This window comes from Cryptomeria japonica, chromosome 9, assembly GCF_030272615.1.
Source record: "Cryptomeria japonica chromosome 9, Sugi_1.0, whole genome shotgun sequence".
NCBI classification, from domain to species: domain Eukaryota; kingdom Viridiplantae; phylum Streptophyta; class Pinopsida; order Cupressales; family Cupressaceae; genus Cryptomeria; species Cryptomeria japonica.
In genome coordinates, this window is record NC_081413.1 from 143,937,203 (window position 1) to 143,959,523 (window position 22,321).

The 22,321-nt window shown below is 38.3% G+C and overlaps 1 protein-coding gene across 7 annotated transcripts in view; it reads right to left on the bottom strand.

Annotated features, from left to right (window-relative positions):
* The window catches only part of LOC131059381 (protein PHYLLO, chloroplastic), a 342,343-nt gene that overhangs the window by 240,920 nt on the left and 79,102 nt on the right, over positions 1–22,321 (bottom strand). For all 7 annotated transcript variants that reach the window (XM_057992608.2, XM_057992601.2, XM_057992594.2 and 4 more), the window contains 2 exons: positions 750–853; positions 32–124 (listed from right to left, as the gene is read on the bottom strand). In XM_057992608.2, the coding sequence (XP_057848591.2) occupies positions 32–124; positions 750–853 (197 nt within the window). The remainder of the gene's footprint in view (positions 1–31; positions 125–749; positions 854–22,321) is intronic.

A 22,321-nucleotide genomic window follows, 5' to 3' on the forward strand; every position in this document is an offset into this window, starting at 1 on the left:
ACACTTACACCATTATGCTAGCAATGCATACCTGGCTTGCCATGAGTTCATGTTTGCACCATATAGAAGATGACTGGTCATCTTTTTGTAATTCAGCTTCTGAATATAGAAATATTTTTGTACCCTGAAACCAACATTCTGCAGACATAAGAACTTATGCTACATTTTATACCAATCATTTATATCACATTGATTTTAGAATTTACAGCAGTTTTTTAAAGACATGTTAATTTTCATTCTTTTTCCTTCTTTTAAATGTACCTAAGGTTAAATCCTATCACTCATTTGCTGTTCTGCACATATTTACTTCGAATCTATTGCCACGTATGCTGTCTCCACTATACACAATTTTCTTTATTAGCATCCATTAGGCCTTGAAATTATTAACTTACCATACCAAGTCCCCTAATGTTTTCACCAATACCGACATGATTAAATACAAATATTTTGGTTGATAACCACAAAGTTTGATGACAAGAAACTAGGAATATATCGCATGAAGAAAAAAACTGGTCTGTACAATGACTTAATTTATCACTGGTAGAGAAGCATTAAACTTAAAAGAACCCCAAAGTCCTAAATGTATTGGAAAGAGTATTACAATTCCAATTAAGAAATAAGAATAAAAAATCTTAAAAGATATCATTCTTGATCTCCCATGAGCTCTCATAAGTTTTCAGATTTTTTTGGCTTTAATCATTTTACACCAGAAACAGCCATTAGAATATTTTAGTACTCAAAGAACTTACAATGTTCTTTTGCACTAGCACTGATCCAGTTGCAAGAGCAAACTCAGCATCCTTGCCTCCAAACCAACCCACTGGTCCGCCATAAAGTCCTTGATCAAATGTATCTGTTCCCATCAGTTTAAGAACAGAATTCATCAATGCAAGGATAACATCCAGTTAAATGTGAAACACTTCATGACGATTGACCATAGGAGAGTGTAAACAGTACTTAAGGAAAATCCTTTAGATACTAAGCATACAATATTTTATTGCAGGCCTATATTGTAATGATTGTGACCATTCCACAACATTTTGAACGTATATAATATTATTATTATATTATTATTTAGCTAAGCTATGTATTAACTAAACAATGACCTTGTCTATCAAGCTTGTCCAAGAATCTATTTTTCTTGAATACCATTATGAAACCTGCTTCACCTTATTTATTTATGCAATTAAATGCAAATCTGGTAAATGTTTAGTCTGAGACATTCCAAAAGAAAAGGAAACGATCAAACCCACATTTAACTAAGGAAAATATCTCAGTCAAACTTATGACTGTCTGTTGGTTTCTCTGGTTCTAGATTTGATATGTATTGCAACTTAATTTTTATAAAGATTTAAAAAGATACAAATATGCAATTAAGTAATCAAAGGGCCATCGAAAGGATGATTTATATTTGAGAAAAGGTGTATTCAAAGTATGATTTATATTTGGGGACACGTGGGTATCCAAACTCTCAATGTCAATATCCTTGAGAGAATTTGCCAGGCCTAGCAAATGGTAACAAATCATCTCAGCAGTGATAGTGTGAAGCCATGAAATACATTGGACTTAGCATTAAGGCAAATATGGACTTTAAGCTACTTTGGAGGTTAACTTGGTCTTTTCCCAATATTTGATTAGATGATAAGTTTTTTTCTAATAGGACATTTTTATTAAATAGTAACGAAAACAATTTGTGGAAATCTCAAAAACTTAGTGGTACACATCAACAAGCCTTCCTATAACTTCATAAAATGATTTTTGAAAGCGAACTTTGTAAGCCTTAGGACCATACTATTTTTCCTACTAGAAAAACTATAACAGGTTAATGGAATGCCTTTCTACAGATTCTCTAGTGTATCATGTTTAAACAAAACATGGGGAATTCTAGAAACTTATCAAAGATGGCAAAACATTCTCACTTGTTGGAAATAAACAGGCTCTTTTGAAGGCAATTTTTAAGTGTTTAATGTTCCATTAGAGCATCAAAATCAAATCAAGTGTAGTTAAAGCCCACAACTATGACTCCTTGTGTGTTGAATTTCAGATAAAAGAAAAAAGTGGGCATATTCCCTAGAAATGTCAATCTGTCAATACATGTGTATAGCATAAGGAAAATTTAAATAGCTAATCTAAAACCAGTGAAACACAGCAATGCATCTCCCCCCCACCCATTTTCTTGCTGTTTCAGGGATGAGGACGTCTTCGAGACGCGAGGACGGGGTGGGGGCGTCTCCCTGCTGAACCGCCACCATCATCGGGGACATTGAGATGTCCAATGGCTGCCCAGGCATCACTTGACCATCCCGAGAGACACCTAGGCATTTCTCGTCCTTGGGCATACAAAAAGCAGTTTTAAATTAAAAAATTATTTTTTTCTTGTTTCTTGTGCCAAGAGTCGAACCCTAATGGCAAGTGCCCCCCTATGCCATCTAAGCTCTATTAAACACTCAAAAATACTTTCACTCACAATTGCATTTGAAGTTTTTCAACAGCTAGGTTGAAAAGGAGCAATAGGGTGATTGAAGGAGTGTGATTGAGGTGATTCAAGTGCAAGAGCGGTGACAAAGAGAAAGAAGAAGAGGAAGAAGAGGGATTCTACATCAAGTTGGAAGGATTTTTCAAGCACAAGTAGGATTCTATGACTGATTTTTCAATATTTTCGGTTTTTATTTTGTAAGTTTTATTTTCAAAATTAAATTTTAATAATAATTCTATAGACATGGCTACAAATGCATATTCATAGATTCATTGCAATGTTAACTATTCATTGTTCATATTGTCATCAAGATTCAACAATGAGATTTTTATTTTATTTTCAAATTTGTCAACCTAGGCTGAAACTAGGCACACTTTAGAATTATAAACAAACAAAATTTCAATTTGTATTGTTTACTGTAGTGTCACAATGAGCTCTCATGGAATGAGTGATGATGAGGTAGAAGTTCATAGTGAAAGTATTGAATCTAAATATGCACCTGAGGCTGATGGGGGTGACCATGGGGTTGAACATGAACCTGAAGCCCAAATTAGTTCCATGGCAAATGCAACTGCAAATATATAGTGCCCCTCCGCATGCTTGGTAGAGTATGCTAGGGGTACTTTTGATTGTAAGTCTCCCTCTAAGACAGTTTGCAACAAAACTATCAAGAAAACCAAGGACATCTGCTGGCACAAGGTTGTCGAAGTGCCACTTTTGTGATCTACAATTTTTTGGCAGCATTATTAGATTTAATGCACGCCTTCTTCATATTCGAGGAAAAGGTGTGGATATATGTTCTTTTTTGGTGAAAGTGGTAAACCTTGAATACAGAGTTGAGATAAACAAGCTATGCGGTGTTCCTAATGATAGTGCAGCTACACCTATGTCTACTAGTTTGTCTCATAGGATACAAGTTCAGCAAAGCTAGACAAAGAGCTCTAATCATATTTAGCAGACAACAGTAGGAGAGATGGCAAGTTCTTCTTCAGATGCTCATGCAAGATACAATAGGTGGGAACACAAATTGACAAGTAACCCCTAGCTGATTTGTTCAATGTGCAGTTGAAGGCCGATATAGATGGTGTCAATGGGAGCAAGTGAAGGACCATAATATGTGCCACTAGGTGAGAAAAAAATGAGGACCACGATCTTGGATAAGAACTATTCCAAGATCAATTTATTAATGGAAAATGAAGGAATGTTGGGTGAAGAGTGGATGCAATATAGCCATGGATGGGTGGATGGACATTAGGCATCGACCACTCATCAATATCATGGTTACATGTACACAGGGCTCATATTTTCTAAAGGTGGTTGATTGTTCAAGGCATCTCAAAGATGTTGATCTTCAGTTTCAAGTCCCTGAGGATACTATTGAGGAGGTTGGGCCACAAAATGTGGTCCAAATGGCGACAAATGAAGCACATGTGTGCAAAGCTGTGGAGAAATTTGTTGAGGCAGCTTACAGACATATTTGGTGGTGTGATTTCCCCATCTAAACATAATAGAATTTAATGATAAATAATAATAGAATTAAAAATATATATATAACCGGATAAAAGAATAGAATAAAATCTTAATTATAATAATAAACAAGATTAAATATATAATTTATATTTATTAAATATTAATATAAATTTCATATTTATTAAATAATAATATAAATTTTACAATATCAAATTATTGACAAAATAACAAATTATAATAATACATTATTGCAAAAATAATATAAATACTGTATTATTAAATCAACCTAAATAATAAATAAAGTTAATTATTAAATTAAATATAAGTGAACTGCTGGTGTCAGAGATTGTCCCCTCACAATAGACAATGATTTATGATAATCAGACATCGATCTTGAAGAGGATTAAGAAGGCCAACAACATTGATTAAGATCTAAGTTACCGAATCGGGTACGGATACGGATACGGGTACGGGTACGTAGTTTCGGTACGCGGATACGTCAATTTTTTTGGAGGGGGTTGGGTACGTTTTGGGTACGCCTCTTTAATAAACATATGAAATCATAAATATTACATATTTAATACCTAAAACTTTAATGTCATAATAATATAAATCTATATTATATTAAATTTATAAGTTTATGAACTATTATCTTAATACCATATTAATATAAAGTTATTTGATATTATTGAGTTTTTAAACATGTTAAATATTAATAATAAATATTAACAAAATAAAAGTAAAACTATATTCCTATCACTATTTTTCAAAACCTATTAATATAAATACTACTTAATAGGTCATTCATAAAATAACACATGTATAATAATAATAAAAATAATTAAATTAACAATAAATATTAAATAATATTTAATTTAATATTAATTAATATAATTTAATATAACTAATTTAAGTTTAAATTTAATAAACAATAGAATTCATTAAAATAATTGTAAGCTTCTTAATGTTAATAATAATAATAATAATAATAAACGATATTAAATTTAATAAAATTTTAGTAAATTAAAAACCTAAAATTAAAGTTAAAACTTATATAGAGTAATTATAGGAGAATAAGAAAACACTTCCGTCGAACACAAATTTGGTTTTATATCCGTCGGGAAGAGGCTATTCGAATGGATGGAAGAGTGAATCTTCATTGGGAGGTGGCTACTTTGCCCTCGTCTGCCCTCGTTTGACCTCATCGTGCGTCACCTCCCCTCGTCTGCCCTCGTTGTGCGTCACCTTGCTGCGTCGTCTATGCTTGCATCTGCTCTTCTTGGCTGCACAAAAAATTCGAAGAGAAACCTATGTATTTTGATTTAGGGTAAACACGTTTTCTTTCTAAAAAGTGGAAAAAAAACCCCTCGAAATCCACATCCGACATTGACTCGTCAAAAATGCCACAGAATCGAAAAAAAAACGCCATGTCATTCCAAATATGTTGGGATTCATGGTTGAAAACGCAGATACCTTTCAGAGGGCAAATGCAGGAACCCTGTTCGATTCCACAAGGATTCCAGTTTGAATCCGAATCTGATTCGAATTGTACCCGGATCCAGGTCAAAACCTAGACGTACCGGTAACTTAGATTAAGATTATCAAAGACTAAAATATAATATAGTTACAACATGGCCCAAGTTGAATGATCAACTGTGCTAACACTGTTCAGCCAGCAAATAGAATGAATTAATGCAGTAATCATAATAATCATTATCGCTAGTATACACAAGACTATCAAGTGTTGGGCATCTCAAGTATAAAGAGACAATACAAAGGATTATGGACATTTAATAACAACGGTGAAGTATTATTCTGCGGAGTATTCAGTCTAAAGACCTCAGTAACGAAAGTTAAGAGACTTAGATATGTCGTATACAAATATCCATTGATATGTTAGCAAGATAACTATTACATTGTAATGTCCCCTTCTCGATGATGTGCTTCCAGTGGTCCATTGGCCTATTCCTGACACCCGTAGGCTATGTGGAATGAAGAATTAGGGTTCAAACGTTAGCGAAGCGAGAACTTACTATTTTTAGTAAGTTAGGGGTTGGTCGTTTGGATGATGTTGTCTTACTGAGCTTTCCATGCTCTGTCATTGGGTACGAAGATCATGATTTTCGGAGTAGAAATTCATGACTTACTATTTTTAGTAAGTGGCAGTATAGACCATTTCTATTTTTGGGCAGTGGACAGGGTCTTGATCCTGCAGCAGTTCTATGGTCTTCTTTACTCCACTTCATCTTGGTTGTGTTGATGATCAGTACAGGAGGCATAAGTGATTTAAATAAATATTATTTCCTTGTCTAAGGTTTAATATTTAAATAATTGCATTTACTGATTAAATGTATTGAGGATGACTTAAGGGAAAATAATTAATTGATATCCATGTGTTTTTCCCAAGTCAAATGGCGTATTTTTGGTGGCAATTGGATGGATAAAAACATCTCGTGTTTTATGATTTTTATATTGCAAAAAACACCACCATAAGGCAAAGTTCGAACTTGCTTAGGAAAGGGGAAGTGGACGCCATGTTGGAGGAGACTTGAAACGAAATGAAGTGAGTTTGAGTTGACTTTGGGAGCCATTTGCATTTGAATTTGGGGGAGCTTGGAGTTATAAATATGAGTCTTGGGCTCTCATTCTGGGATCTTGAAAAATTGCATCGTTATGCTGCCGGATTGGCGTATGAACTTGAAGCTTCGGAGTGCGGCTCCCTAGTGTTTCCAGTTTCATACTAAGGATATAGTACCTAGTTGTGTGATGTATTCTATGACATTTTCAGTGCATATTTCAGTGTTCTTAGAGTTTGGAATGATTTCTAGAGTTGTTGGTTTCCCTATGGCTGAAGCAAGTTTTCGATCATACCTCTCTACCTAAGCGACCGATCATTCTGGGTACTTGCTTAATCTTCCTTCTTGTTGTTGGCGATACATCTTGTAAGTTTGTAGCAACTTTTTTCAGAGTTTTGAATTTATTATTGCAAATCAAAATATCCTAGCTAGGTGTGGGTTTTGGAGAGTGCATTGGGATGCATGCAGGGTATTTTGAACTGTTTTTGTAGCTCCCTTTTGGATTGTCTTAGTTGTTGCTTGTCTAGTATTGGTTTGGGAGTGATTTGGAGTGAATTGAGAGAGATTTGAGTCAGATATGAGTAATTTAGTGAGTTTATGGGTTGCTGGTTATGCATTTCCAACCTGTTGTTTTTGGTGTTGAATTAGTTTGATGATCATTATCTCTTATGTTCAGCAATATATTTCTACTCTCACTTTCCTCTTCATTGTAAGGTTAAGTAGTACTACTACTAACCCATTCTGGATTGTAATCTTCATATCCCGCTGGAAAGTGGAAGAGGTTGGTTTGCTGCCTATATCTGATAATTTGTAATTCAGTCCTCTTGCTGCATAAGTGGTTGAGTGATATTGGTTGCAATGATCTTCCCGTTGCATAAGCAATTGAGTTGAGTAATTTGTAATTCAGTCCTCCCGCTGAAATAATGAGGTAGAGTGATTTGTGTTTGCAGTATTGTTCTCTTGGCTGGTTCACTGCCAAGTTCCTTGCTTTCCCGTTGGATAAGCGAAAGGGGTTGGCTTGCCGCCTAGTATTGTACTTGCTTTATAATTTCCAGCAGATTAGTGAGCTAACGAACCCCTTATCACCGTATGCTCTCACCTTCTCACATTGGGCACTTGGTGATCACAAAATGGAAGGGTTGCAATTTCAGCAAGCATTGAGATTATATTTTCTAATCTTAACGGGTTATGTGTTTGTTTGTAATTCTTATTGCACTTAAAACCAAAAAACATTATCCGGGATATTGCATTGGTATCAGAGTTGGTTTTCCTGCCAGCCTGTGAGTTTCCGAGCAGCCAGAATTCTCCATGAGTGACAGAGACTCCACTACTACAACAAAGAACAGAAGAGACAGCAGTTTCAGATTCCTGTAGTGCCGAAAAGGATACTTTTTTAGAGGTATTGAGAAACAGAGGGAAGGAATTGGATTTTGCAGATTCAATGGATCCAATGCCAGATAAGGCTACAGAACAGAATGAGGCACCTGATAAGAACACTAAGAGACAATTCAATGCCATGATGGATATGATGTCTCAATTGATGGCCAAACTTAACCAAAATATTGTTGGGACCCCTAACCAACCCAACAATGGACCGGAAGTCAGCACTTCTGATGCTTCTATAGGAAATGGAAATGGGAGTAGCAATGGGAGCAACAGTGGAGGTTCAGCCCGAAGACCTCTACAACCTGTCTTCCTGCCAAGAGAAGCACAACAAGCTGAAATGGAGATACCTACAGCTGATGAAATAAGGAACAGCTATATGGAATATGCTTCTCTCCCTGGAGAGATCCGAGATATCCTTACTTCGGATCAATTCATGAATCAGAAATGAAGCGAGGAAGGAGGAATGACAATAGATTTTCTGCCCCAAGAGATTATCAGCAAGCTCTTGGAAGGGTGACTCTGACACATTTCGATGGGAGCACTAAGAGCACAGCTAGAGCATGGGTGCAGAAGTTGGACAATTACTTGTCCTTCAGGCCTATGCCTAAAGAAGATGCCATCAAGTTCGCTACTTTGCAATTGGATCGAGTGGCCCACGAATGGTGGTACCATGGGTTGGTCACCCTTGGTCATAACTTGATCACCACATATGCTAATTTCACCAAAAAGCTGATTAAGAGGTTTGACACCAAGGATCCAGAGGTGAAATTTGGAGAATTTGCTCAACTCAAACAACAAGGTTCATTGGACACTTACATAACTGAATTCCAAAATCTATCAGTTATGGTAAGTAGTATCTCTGAGAAGCGATTAGTGGTCCTTTTCACTAAAGGACTTGAAGAACCTTTGAAAGGTTGGGTTAAAGCATTTGATCCGCCCACCTTGGCAGAAGCTATTAGGAAATCTCGAAGCATGGAGTTGGCTGCCCCAAGGAAAAAAAATTAAGTCAAAGCCTTTCCTTTTCAGAAAGGATAAGAAGAAATTTACAAATCAGACCAAGAGTTTTCCTTCACGAATGGATGATGAGCTCCGTCAAGAGCTTAGAAGGAAGAATCTTTGCTATTCTTGTAGAGAACCTTGGGCCCTAGGACATAAGTGTCATGGGAAGGGCAATTTGCATCAAACGGAGTGCTATTCTGCGGATGGATCAGATTCTGAAATTTCTAAACAGCAGATTGAAATTGAGGACAGCGAGTATGAAGAGGCTCCTAAAGAGCCTAAAATTGAGTCAGAAGACAGAAGAGTGGTTGCTCAACTCTCGAGCATTCACAAGAATGAGTCCTTTAGAGTTCAGGGTGTGATAAGAGAGCATCGTGTCATTCCTCTCATTGACACAGGAGCGACTCATAATTTCATTGTGTTGGTTGAAAAGTTTGTACACCTGGGGAAAAATACAAAAATGTGGTTTCAACCACAGTGTGTGAGTAAAACTCTCCTAATTAAGGGAAGGCTCCCCCTATCTATCTAAAGCTTAAAAATAAAATGGGATGGGACAGTAGTCTTTCTTCTTCTTTCAAGAAAAGCAATATTCTTTTCTCTTCACAAAAAAGTGATAGCGATTTGATATAAAACAGCAGTAACAACTTTCGAAATGAAATGAGAGAAAGGAAGTGAAGTTTCCTGAAAGCTCAAAGACTTCCGTCACTTCCTTTGGGATGGGACAGCAATATCAAGCTCAAAGTCTTGATTATGTGTAGTCCTATCTACCCTTTTCTATACTAATTTTATTAAGAACAAATTATAACAGCACAAAGATTGAATGTAATGTCCCCACCTTTTTAGCATCTCAGTGGAGTTCTTAGCCTTTACATTCTCCTAAGGCTAAGTGGAGAAATAAGGAGAAATTGATTAAATTAATTTCTTATCAAGTCATTAAATAAAATAAAATAAAAAAAGGTGACTTTATATTTAATTAATTTAATTAAAAGTGACTGAAGTGATTTATTTAAATATTTTAATGTTATTATAAAGTTATAAAGTAACTTTATAATAATAAAGTCACTTTAATATTATAATGTGTGAATATGTCTTTAATCCCACATTGGCCAAGAAAGTGTTCGAGCTCTCATAAGAAAGAATAAAAAGGGACTTAAGAGCTCATTTTATATCATCCATCCAGAGAATTGATATTTGTTTGTTATGAACTTGGGAGAAGAAGCCAAGGGTTTCTGATTCAGTCAGCCATTGGAGAGCGACAATTCTTCAGTGTTGCAACCATTTGAGGTGGTGAAATATCCACTGAATTTGGCATTTCAGGAGAGCTTCATTCTGGAGTTCTATTTGGGCTTTAAAAAGAAGGGAAGACATCTAGGGTATGCAGATTTTCGAATATATATCAATTGCAGACCTACAGTTTCATTTGGCAGCCATTAAAAATTAGAATTGAAGCAATCATTTCAAGATACAATTGCTGCTACAGTACCCGCGCTACAGTAGACGCTACAGTAACCGCGCTACAGTAGACGCTACAGTACTCGCGCTACAGTAATCCGTGAATAGTGAAACGCTACAGTGGCATGCATAGTGACGTGCTACAGTACTAAGAAATCAGGCATTTAATTGGCAAATTATTCATAGCTACAGCAGGAACGTGTTTAATTGGCAGTCCATTGAAGAGTGGAGACCATCATTTGCAGCAAGCATTTTACATATCAGGTTCTCTAATTTTGCTGTCATAAGTTTTGGAAATTACATGTTATACCTTCGTAACTATTTGGTGTGAGAATAACTAATAAAAACTTCATTATGCTGCTGCCACATAATTTCTAGTTTGCATGCCAACTGTTTGATGATTTGTCAAGCAGCTGTAGTTGTTATTTTTAGTTACTTATATGCATCAAAATCAATTGGCATATCATTTCTATGACATTGTTAGTCAATCTTTCATGGTTAGAGGCATTCAAAACATTAATTGCAGTGTACAAGACCCAAACAATACAAACAAAAAACTCATAACAGCAAGTACAGACTTTGCAAGACAAGTGTTTGACAAAATTCCCAAGGGTAGAAATCAGTGATTTAAGGGCAAAGTTAGTAAGGGTTCTTACATTGGTATCAGAGCTAAACCCTGCCATCTTGAGGGTTTAGCAATCACATGCAGCCGCCTGAGGTTGGCTCTCACAGATATTACACTCGCAGGCGAGCTTTGTTTGACAGCGAACAAGAATTTGACAGGCAGTCGGGCACCATGGGTGACAGGCAAGGGGGTAGCCCACCCAGAGGCGATAGGAATGAGGAGCAAGAAACAAGGGAATTTTTCAGAGTAATGGCTACAGGACAGCAGCAGATGGCTCAGGCCTTACAGGCACTCACCACCATGATTGAGCGCATGAACCCACAAGACAGACAGAATCAGGAGCAAGGGGATAACAGGAGTGCAGTGGGGTCACCTAGAGCTCATAGGACTCATTCCAAGACAGCAGACAGGCCTACACGTCCTACCTTCATTAGAGATGAACCTGAGGTAGCACCTACAGGAGAACCAGGAGAGGAGATGTTCGCAGATATCCTCATGGCTGCGAATAACGAATGGGATTTATTAACTCCACAGGTGCGAGAGAGGATGACATTCGAGAGATTTGTTAATCAGAGGAGAGAGCATTACAGGTCACTCAGACAGGATAGGAGGCCTAGAGGTCAAAATAGTGAGCTAAATAGAGTTACAGGCAAGCTTACTATGCCTACATTTGATGGGAGTGGTAAGATGACAGCTCAAGCTTGGATTCATAAGCTTGACACATTTTTGGCACTGAGGCCAATGACAGAGATTGAAGCTATCAAATACGCCACTTTGCATTTGGAGGGAGTAGCACATGATTGGTGGTACCATAGTATGGTAACACTTCAACATAATCAGGTGACAGAGTACCAGGACTTTGTGGAAAGGTTGGTTGAAAGATTTGACAAGAAAGATCCAGAGGTTTACTTCCGGGACTTAGCACAACTGAAACAAACAGGCAACTTGGAGTATTTCATTGGTGAATTTCAGCGGTTGGCAGTCATGGTGCCAAACATTTCAGAGCATAGATTGATAGTTCTTTTCATTGAGGGCCTATCCGAACCACTAAGAGGTTGGATAAAGGCATTTGATCCTAATTCTTTACAGGAAGCTATGAAAAAGGCAAGAAGTATGGAACATGCAGTCCCAACAAACAATTTTCAGTCCAAAGGAGCATCTTCTAGTAAGGATAACAAACCATTTTATAAAAAACCAGAGAGGACTGATTTTAAAAATGATTCTAAAGATAAAACTCCAGCACCTTTTGACAGGGAAACATTAAATGATTTGAGGAAGAAAAAATTATGTTTCTACTGTAAAGGACCCTATGATGCAAACCATGATTGTCCTCTTAGACCAAAGGGCAAAGCTAACAGAGTTATGTGGGCATACTATGAGGAATCAGAATCAGATAATTCAGACCAGCAGTCTGATATAGAGGAAATAGATGGTGAAAAAGAGGAAGACAAGGCTGAAAACTTGTCTAAAATGGAGTCCAAGGATGGGGAAGGAGATGGGCAACTTAGGGAAGCTCGTCTCACAAGTATTAGGCAGGAAGGGTCATTCCGGATGAGAGGAGTGCTTGCTGGACAGCGAGTCATAACTTTGGTTGATACAGGTGCCACTCATAATTTCATTGATGCTAGGATGGTGGAGAAGCGTGGCATACAAACAGAGGAGTTTGGGGGAATTAGAGTGAGGGTAGCTGATGGCTATGTCCTCAAATGTGATCGTAAGATCACTAGACTCCCATTGAAAGTTAATAATTATGACTTTAAGGCAGATTTCTATGTTGTGCCTATGGGAGATACAGATATAGTCCTTGGGATGAGTTGGTTGCATGATATTGGGGAGTTCACTCTTAACCTCAAGGAGATGGAGATGAGGTTTAAAGTGAATGGGAAGACACATATTCTTAAGGCAATCAGGGACAGTGATCTCAGGATGGTTTCTTTCCAGAGGATGGCTAGATTGATTCGACATGATCAGGTAGAGTGGGCAGCAGAGTGCATGTTGATGCCATCACAGGAGGGACAGCAGAAGATTGAATATCCTCCTGATATTCAGGAGCTTAGAGTTAAACACTCGAAGGTGTTCAGTGACATTCCACCAGGTAGACCACCAGACAGGGGTATTGAGCACATCATTGAGTTAGAGGAGGGGGCTAAACCCATCATGATTACACCTTACAGGCATCCGAAGAGGTTGAAGGATGAAATTGAGAAAACCGTAAAGGAGTTACTTGCTATGGGCCACATTAGACCAAGTAAGTCTCCTTTCGCTTCTTCAATGGTCTTAGTGAAGAAGAAGGATGGGACATTGAGGATGTGCATTGATTACAAGGTGCTTAATAGGAAGACAATTAAAAACAGGTACCCCATTCCTAGGATCGATGAGTTGATAGATGAGCTTCATGGAGCTTGCTTCTTCTCGAAGATAGATTTGAGATCAGGTTATTACCAGATTAGAGTTAGAGAGCAGGATATTGAGAAGACAGCCTTTAGATGTCATTGTGGCCATTTTGAGTTTGTAGTTATGCCATTTGGGCTAACTAACGCACCTGCTACTTTTCAGGCAACAATGAATCGGGTTTTCCATCCTCAGTTGAGGAAATTTGTTCTTGTCTTCTTCGATGATATCTTGGTGTACAGTAGATCTTGGGAGGAGCACTTGGTTCACCTTGACACGGTGTTGGATATATTGGGCAGAGAGTCCTTGTATGCAAAGGAGTCGAAGTGTGATTTGGGCATGACAGAGTTGTTGTACTTGGGTCACATCATCAATCCAGAGGGCGTACGCATGGATCCTGAAAAGATTCGTGCCATTGTGGAGTGGCCTTCACCGGTGAACCTTACACAATTGAGGGGCTTTCTGGGATTATGTGGTTTCTACAGGAGGTTTGTGGATGGATATTCTAGGCATGCAGTACCCTTGACAGATTTGATGAGAAAGGGAGCTTTCTTGTGAACTCCTGAGGCACAAGAGTGTTTTGAGAAATTTAAGGAGTTGATGACTTCTTGTCCAGTGTTAGCATTACCAGATTTTAGCAAACCTTTTGAGCTACACTGTGATGCTTCCGGGGAGGGCATTGGAGCGGTGCTTATGCAGGAGAAGCACCCTATTGCTTATGAGAGCAGGAAATTGAGAGGGCCAGAGCGGAGCTTCAGCATTTATGATAAGGAGATGTTAGCTATTATGCATGCTTTGGCTAAATTCAGGCAATATTTAGTAGGTAGCAAATTTTCTATCAAAACCGACCATAATAGCCTAAAATACTTTTTGGGGCAGCGAGATCTCAATGATAGGCAGCAGAAGTGGGTGAGCAAGTTACAGTCCTATGACTTTGACATTACATATTTTAAGGGGACACAGAATGTAGTTGATGATGCCTTATCACGTCGGCCCCGTTTGAGCTTATTGACAGACATATCGGAGGATTGGAGACACTTGATCCTTGCAGAGTATGCAAAAGATACTTGGGCAGCTGGATTCATAGATGGGACTATTCAGGACAGCAGATACACCCTTGTGAATGAGCTCATCATTTACAAAGGGCGAATATTTTTGGTTCCAGGATCAGCAGTGAGGAGGATGGTTCTGAAATCTTTTCATGATTCACCTATGGCAGGACATCCTGGTTTCTACAAGACATACCGGCAGATTAGAGAGCGCTTCACATGGAAAGGGCTCAAAGCAAAGGTACTTCAGTATGTTAGGGAGTGTTCCACCTGCCAACAGAATAAGCAAGAACACTCCTATCCAGCCGGTTTACTTCAGCCACTTCCGATTGCTGATAGGAAGTGGGAGTGTTTGTCTATGGACTTCATCACAGGACTACCTAGAGCCCAAGGCAGGGACTGCATATATGTGGTTGTGGATCGCCTTACGAAGTTTGCACACTTTTTTCCAATCACTGCTACATACACTGCTACGTAGGTGGCAGAGTTGTTCTTGAAGGAGATATTCAGATTACATGGCTTACCTCGGAGCATTGTGAGTGACAGGGACAGCAGGTTTATGAGTCACTTTTGGCAGGAGCTATTCAGGTTGTGTGCGACAGAGCTCACTCCGAGTACTAGCTACCACCCTCAGACAGATGGTCAGACGGAGATAGTGAACAAATGGGTGGAGGGATATCTCAGAAATTATATAGCAGGGCAACAAAAGGTATGGGTAAAGTGGATTTATCTCTGTGAGTATTGCTACAATACCACTTATCACATGTCTATTCAGATGTCACCCTTTATGGCCCTGTATGGGTATGAGGCACCCAATTTTATGGATCTGCTTTTGAGTGACAATAGAGTGCCCAGTGCAGGTGATTTGTTACAGGAGAGTCAAGACATTGTTAAGACTCTCAAGGATAATATAACTAAGGCACAGAATCAGCAGAAGCAGTATGCAGATCAGAAGAGGACTGAGCGGACTTTTGAGGTTGGAGATATGGTGTATCTTATGTTGCAGCCTTACCGTCAATCCACTCTCAAGAAGAGTGGTGCCGAGAAACTTAAGCCACAATACTATGGTCCATTTAGGATTATCAGGAAAGTGGGAGAGGTGGCTTATGAGTTAGATTTACCGGCAGAGAGCAAGGTACACAACGTTTTTCATGTGTCACGCCTCAAGAAGGCGCTAGGACATCATATTGTGCCTTCTACAGTACTACCACCCCTGGATGATGAGGGAAAACTTGTTTTGATACCAGAGGCTATCATTGATTTCAGAGAAAGGAACTTGAGGAGACGTATCATCCGGGAATATTTGGTGAAGCGGAAGGATTTGCCAGTAGAGGATGCTACTTGGGAGAATGAGGAGATTTTGCAGCATCCGGAGTTGAAGTTGCTTGAGGACAAGCAATTTCAGGAAGGGCGGACTGTAATGTCCCCACCTTTTTAGCATCTCAGTGGAGTTCTTAGCCTTTACATTCTCCGAAGGCTAAGTGGAGAAATAAGGAGAAATTGATTAAATTAATTTCTTATTAAGTCATTAAATAAAATAAAATAAAAAAAGGTGACTTTATATTTAATTAATTTAATTAAAAGTGACTTAAGTGATTTATTTAAATATTTTAATGTTATTATAAAGTTATAAAGTAACTTTATAATAATAAAGTCACTTTAATATTATAATGTGTGAATATGTCTTTAATCCCACATTGGCCAAGAAAGTGTTCGAGCTCTCATAAGAAAGAATAAAAAGGGACTTAAGAGCTCATTTTATATCATCCATCCAGATAATTGATATTTGTTTGTTATGAACTTGGGAGAAGAAGCCAAGGGTTTCTGATTCAGTCAGCCATTGGAGAGCGACAATTCTTCAGTGTTGCAACCATTTGAGGTGGTGAAATATCCACTGAATTTGGCATTTCAGGAGAGCTTCATTCTGGAGTTCTATTTGGGCTTTAAAAAGAAGGGAAGACATCTAGGGTATGCAGATTTTCGAATATATATCAATTGCAGACCTACAGTTTCATTTGGCAGCCATTAAAAATTAGAATTGAAGCAATCATTTCAAGATACAATTGCTGCTACAGTACCCGCGCTACAGTAGACGCTACAGTAACCGCGCTACAGTAGACGCTACAGTACTCGCGCTACAGTAATCCGTGAATAGTGAAACGCTACAGTGGCATGCATAGTGACGTGCTACAGTACTAAGAAATCAGGCATTTAATTGGCAAATTATTCATAGCTACAGCAGGAACGTGTTTAATTGGCAGTCCATTGAAGAGTGGAGACCATCATTTGCAGCAAGCATTTTACATATCAGGTTCTCTAATTTTGCTGTCATAAGTTTTGGAAATTACATGTTATACCTTCGTAACTATTTGGTGTGAGAATAACTAATAAAAACTTCATTATGCTGCTGCCACATAATTTCTAGTTTGCATGCCAACTGTTTGATGATTTGTCAAGCAGCTGTAGTTGTTATTTTTAGTTACTTATATGCATCAAAATCAATTGGCATATCATTTCTATGACATTGTTAGTCAATCTTTCATGGTTAGAGGCATTCAAAACATTAATTGCAGTGTACAAGACCCAAACAATACAAACAAAAAACTCATAACAGCAAGTACAGACTTTGCAAGACAAGTGTTTGACAAAATTCCCAAGGGTAGAAATCAGTGATTTAAGGGCAAAGTTAGTAAGGGTTCTTACATTGAAATATCTTATTCTTTCTACGCAAGACAGCAAGAACAAGTGTGAGCTCAAAGACTCACAGCTATTTCTCATAAAATCTACTTACTTCTAAACTCTGTTAAGAACAAGTGTAAGCACAAAGTCTTACAGCTTTTTCCCAATAGAACTTCTACTTTAACTAAATTAATCTCCAATACCTGCAGCTCAAAGACTGCAAAGCAGATTTCATTAAGTTCTCAAAGAAACACTTGCAAGAAAGGTAATATAAAACACAAACCATGGAGGTAAAACAACTAAGCCATGGTGGTAAAACAACTAGTTCTCCTTGAGTAGCTGCTGAGAGCGAACGAGAAGCAGTTTATGTTTGAACAGCCATGGTCACCCTGGGAGGAGTATCTGTTTGGATGGTGACCATGGTTTGCTCAGTAACCAATGGGCATGAAGGTTGCCTCATAAATTCTTCAAAGCCAGAAGTAGAGGTATCAATCTCTGACAAATGGATACATGCAAGAGTATCCTCAAGAATTTCCAGCACACCCTCTTGTTCATGATCAGGAGGCGGCTCAACTGCTGAAATAGGTATGGCATTCTGAAGAGACTCTTCCAATATTATGTCAGGAGGAGAAAGAGGCGTCTCAATGGAAACTGAGGAAGGAATCTCATGAGGTGAGCCCGAAGCTAGAGTCTTAGGAGCATCGTCAGATTGTTGTCCTTCTTCTGGATTGTCAGGATCGATCACATGAACATGAAACCGGGACTTTTCCTTTCCACGAACTGTCGCCTCCTCAGGAGGAAACACTATTGCCCGACTAACCTGCAATTTGATCCCAGTGCCTGAAGATGATGCACCTTCCTTATTGTCAATCTAAATCTCAGACTTACGTCCAAGAGGTCCCGTAGAGTCATCTTCTTTCCCAACCTTGATTTTGATGAGTCTAACACCATTACCTTTAAGCCAAGTGTTGGTGTTGGCAAGAATAGGCTGAAACCTTTCAAGAATGGAAGTGCACTCTTTGTGTGACCATTGGATTAAAGGAAGTGGAGCTTCTTCAACCCTTCGTGAAATATATTCTGGATCAAGCACATGACCATCATCAATCATTCCTTGCGGAATGTCCACCAGGTTAAAATCAATAACCTGCTCAACGGTAAGCCTGCAGTAGTCCATCTTGAGAACCTCCATTTTTGTATGGAGATCTACCCAGATATCCTCAATACGATGCACGTGCACGAGGGACTTTTTGATCTTTTCCTTCATACCCCGATAATCAAAATCTGCCCTGGACTTAAACCTTGAGTTTAATCTTTTGCATCTCAATCTCCATAGCTTTGGCTTTGATGGATGTGACAAGGGAATACCGGCCAATTTTCAATGGGTTTGTTGTAGAAATCCCCATTCCGACCTTATGTCTAACAGACTGATGAGCATGTACAGCCATGATCTGTCTTCCTAGCTCCATAAGAATGATCTTATCAGTCAGGTATCTAGGGAGCATGTATGGCTGCCCACTATAGCATCCAACTCTCATATAGGCAAAGGTCAGGAATTGAAGAAACAAGCACCCATACTCATTCACTCTTTCCCATGCCTCATCTGACACCCTTCTGTTCATTAGAGTCTTGTCAAATTGGCACATGAAGTAACCAAAGAATGCATCTTGAACTCTTCTGAAATGCAATCTATTGGGTCTCAAAGGCAGCTGATCATAATATTCCCATACAGGTATAAGCGAGCGGTCACCCCTTGTAGAAAGACCAAGGAAATGTCTGAGTGACGCTGCCAAATACACTAAGTATGAATTCATGTAGAAAGCCATGGTGGTAGGGACTACTGCAAGTTGCTCGCATAAAGCATCACTGATAATCTCTCCCCATGATATATGATGGGATTGCCTTATGAACATGCTAAAATGATACATCCAGGGTTCAAAAACATTAGAGTTTTCAAGACCCATCATCCTGCTGAGGAGAGTTATGATGTCTCCAATTTCCCACTTAAAGTCACAGCGGTACAACTTAGCCCACCTTGAGAAGGCGGCTCGTGGCTCATGAATCCACCTGTTAATATGACGTTTGCAGTCCTTTCCACTCTTGACATAGTACTCGGCTATGCTATCCTTTGAAATTTCCATAGGTGTTGGTGGTATTCTGAAGACTTTCTCAATTGTATCTGCATCAAGGTGGATTATTGTTTCACCATCATCATTTTTAATGTTTCTTGTCTCTTTGTCAAAGCGATGGACACAAGCGAGAACAAATTCAGGTTCTAGGGCAGCCACTGGAAAAGACGATGCGTGATGGATGTGGATGTTCAAAAGCCGCTGCATATTACTATCCTACGGATCCTCCACTCTCTTGACAAATTCTGACATGTCCACATGCCCTATCTCCGTATCTTTTATGCGATCCAAAGGAGAGGAAACTTGCGAAGGTGAAACTTCATTCTGGTACTTGTCATATTTATATTTCATCTTCTTTGCAATAAGAGAGGATGCTAAATCTGACATTGAAGGACAACCTGATATACTGCGATGAAGACTTAAAAGTGTTAAGGCAACATCATAATCAGCTACAACTAATTTTTCCTTCTTCAAATCGGAAGAACTCCAACCCTTGCACTTCACGATTTTGTGAGCGAAAGATGGGAAATAAATGGGAATGGTGGAAATTTGACTTTGACCAATTTCGGATCTTGGGGAAAATTTTACAAGTATACAAGTTGGGAAGAGTGCCCATGCAATCGGATTTTTAAAACCCGAATGCAAGTATACTTGTAAAACGGAAAATGTAGAAATGAGTGAAAAATGAAATTTAGATTTACGGGAAATGACGTGAACAGAAAGTACGGATATAGGCGATATGGATGGATAAAAATGGGAAGATTTTGCGAATGTCATTTCCAAGAAAATGGGAAGAACTTTGGACATGCAATCCGGTTCTAAAAACCCGATTTTAGAAGGATGGGCATTTTTAACTTGGAATTTTGACAAAAGATGATTAAATTCTTGTAAACATAAGGGAAGAACAATGATTTTCATCCAACTTGTAATCGGGATTTAAAATCCCGAATACAAATAAAGAGGGAAAATGGGGAAGAACAATGCAATTCACAAATTGCCTTGGAAAGGGGAAAATCTCTCTCACAAAACCGATTTTTGGGGCAAATAAACATATACACAAATTTACAACTAGAAAGGAAAAACAAGAAAACAAGAAAACAAGAAAATGAAACAAAGAAAAAAAAGAAATCATACCTTGCTTCAAACTGAAAATGCCTCTTAAAAAAGATGATCAATCTTTGAAAGAAGAATGGAGAACTCTTAAATAGAGATTAAACCGCATTCTAAAACCCTTGCCATGTTTTAGCAAAACGCCTTGGGCAGCAAAACATGGCAACAAATGCAAACTTAGAGGCATAAGAAGTGGCCAATCGTTCATCAAACCCCAACACCTTAGCATGGAAAGCAAAAATGACTTAGGAGATTGAAACTTCGTGGAGTTTGGATCCACCAAAACGTGAATCTTGGAAATCACGTGGAAAACGGTTTAGCAGAAAATAAGGGTTGAACCATTCACCAAATCAAAGGCAACGTGTCACATAACTCACACAAATCACCTTGCAACAAAAACACCTCCTTACTCCATGAATCTCTCCACAAAAATTGGGAAGAATTTGTGGCAAAATTGTCTTAGGAGAGGAAAATCAGGTTCTTGCGAAAGAAATACAAGTTTCATTTTACATGCAATAGAGAAAATCGGGTTTTAATTCCCATATTGCAAGTTTAAAATGTTACTTTTCCCTCAACAAGGCAAAATCAGGTCTTAGAAATGCAATTACAAGTTTAAAATTCCCCAATTTGCACTTTATGAAGAAAATTGGGTTTTTTGGGCATAGTAGTAAGTTTAAAATTGTCACTTTATTCCATTTCTAAGCAAAATCGGGTTTTGGAGAGAGATATGCAAGTTATAAATTACTTGTAAAGGGAAAATAAAATCCCTGCAACAAGTTTTAATAACTTAACACATGTAATAGGGGTTTAAAATCCCTATTACAAGCAAAAGACAATAAAATAGGGGTTTTAGAAAAGAATTACAAGTTATTTATAAATATGCAATTTAAAATTAACTTGTAACTCATCCAAAAAATCCCTATTACGACTTAAAAAACCAAAAAACATCAAGGGGGAAATAAAAAGTAAGTTACAAGTTCTTCTTTCAATAAAGTGCACTTGTAATTAGCCAAAAATTTCCCTACAAAGACTAAAACAAAGGAAATCCTTAAAACTTGAAATTCGAGAAAAATTTCCCACCTGCAGTTAGGGAGAAAAAACCCGAAATTGGAGGAAAGACATAGCAAACGAACTCAGAATGCGATGAAATTCGAAACGTGGTTCGAGGATGGACTGAGGATTAAAACAGTCCAAGGATTAGGCGAAATTATGCCTCGAGAAGTGTGCCATAGAGTAAAATTTTCATTTTTTGACAAAAACTTTAAGTAATGGTCCTTCATTTTTGAAAACAAAAATGAAGACAACACATTGATGAGAGGATTGCTGCAAAGAGGGGGCTAGTGGCAGAGGAAGTAGAAGCCTTCAAAGTCATGGTAGAAATGTCTCCACTATATCTTGCAACCGGATGATTTCCAACATGTCTCTGAAGTTGGGAAATCATGAAATGAGAGAAGATTTCTGTGGTTAGCATTGGTGGGACCGATGATGCAGTCCTCAGGATTCAATGGCTGAGATCTCTTGGTGAGATTACATTAAACTTGCAAACCATGGAGCTGAAATTCAGGTTTGAAGGGAAAAAGGTAGTATTGAGAGGAATTTCGAATGGTGGACTTAGAGTTGTATCTTTGAAGAGGATGGAGAGGCTGATCCGCCATAACCAGGTGGAGTGGGCAGCAGAGTGTTTGATAATGCCATCAAATCCATTGGTAGACAAGGGCAGCTATTCCGCAGACATTCAAGCATTGGTCATAGACAGAAGTAAGGTCATGGTTATGCCCTCTAAACCACTAGAAGAGAATCAGAGCTATCCTAAAGATATTCAGGCCTTGATAACCAAGAGGAGTAAGGTGTTTGAGAATCCACCTCCCGGTAGACCTCCTGAAAGAGGTGTAAAACACATCATTGTGCTTGAAGAAGAAGCTAAGCCGGTTATGACTACTCCTTACCGGTATCCCAAGAAGCAGAACAATGAGATTGAGAAA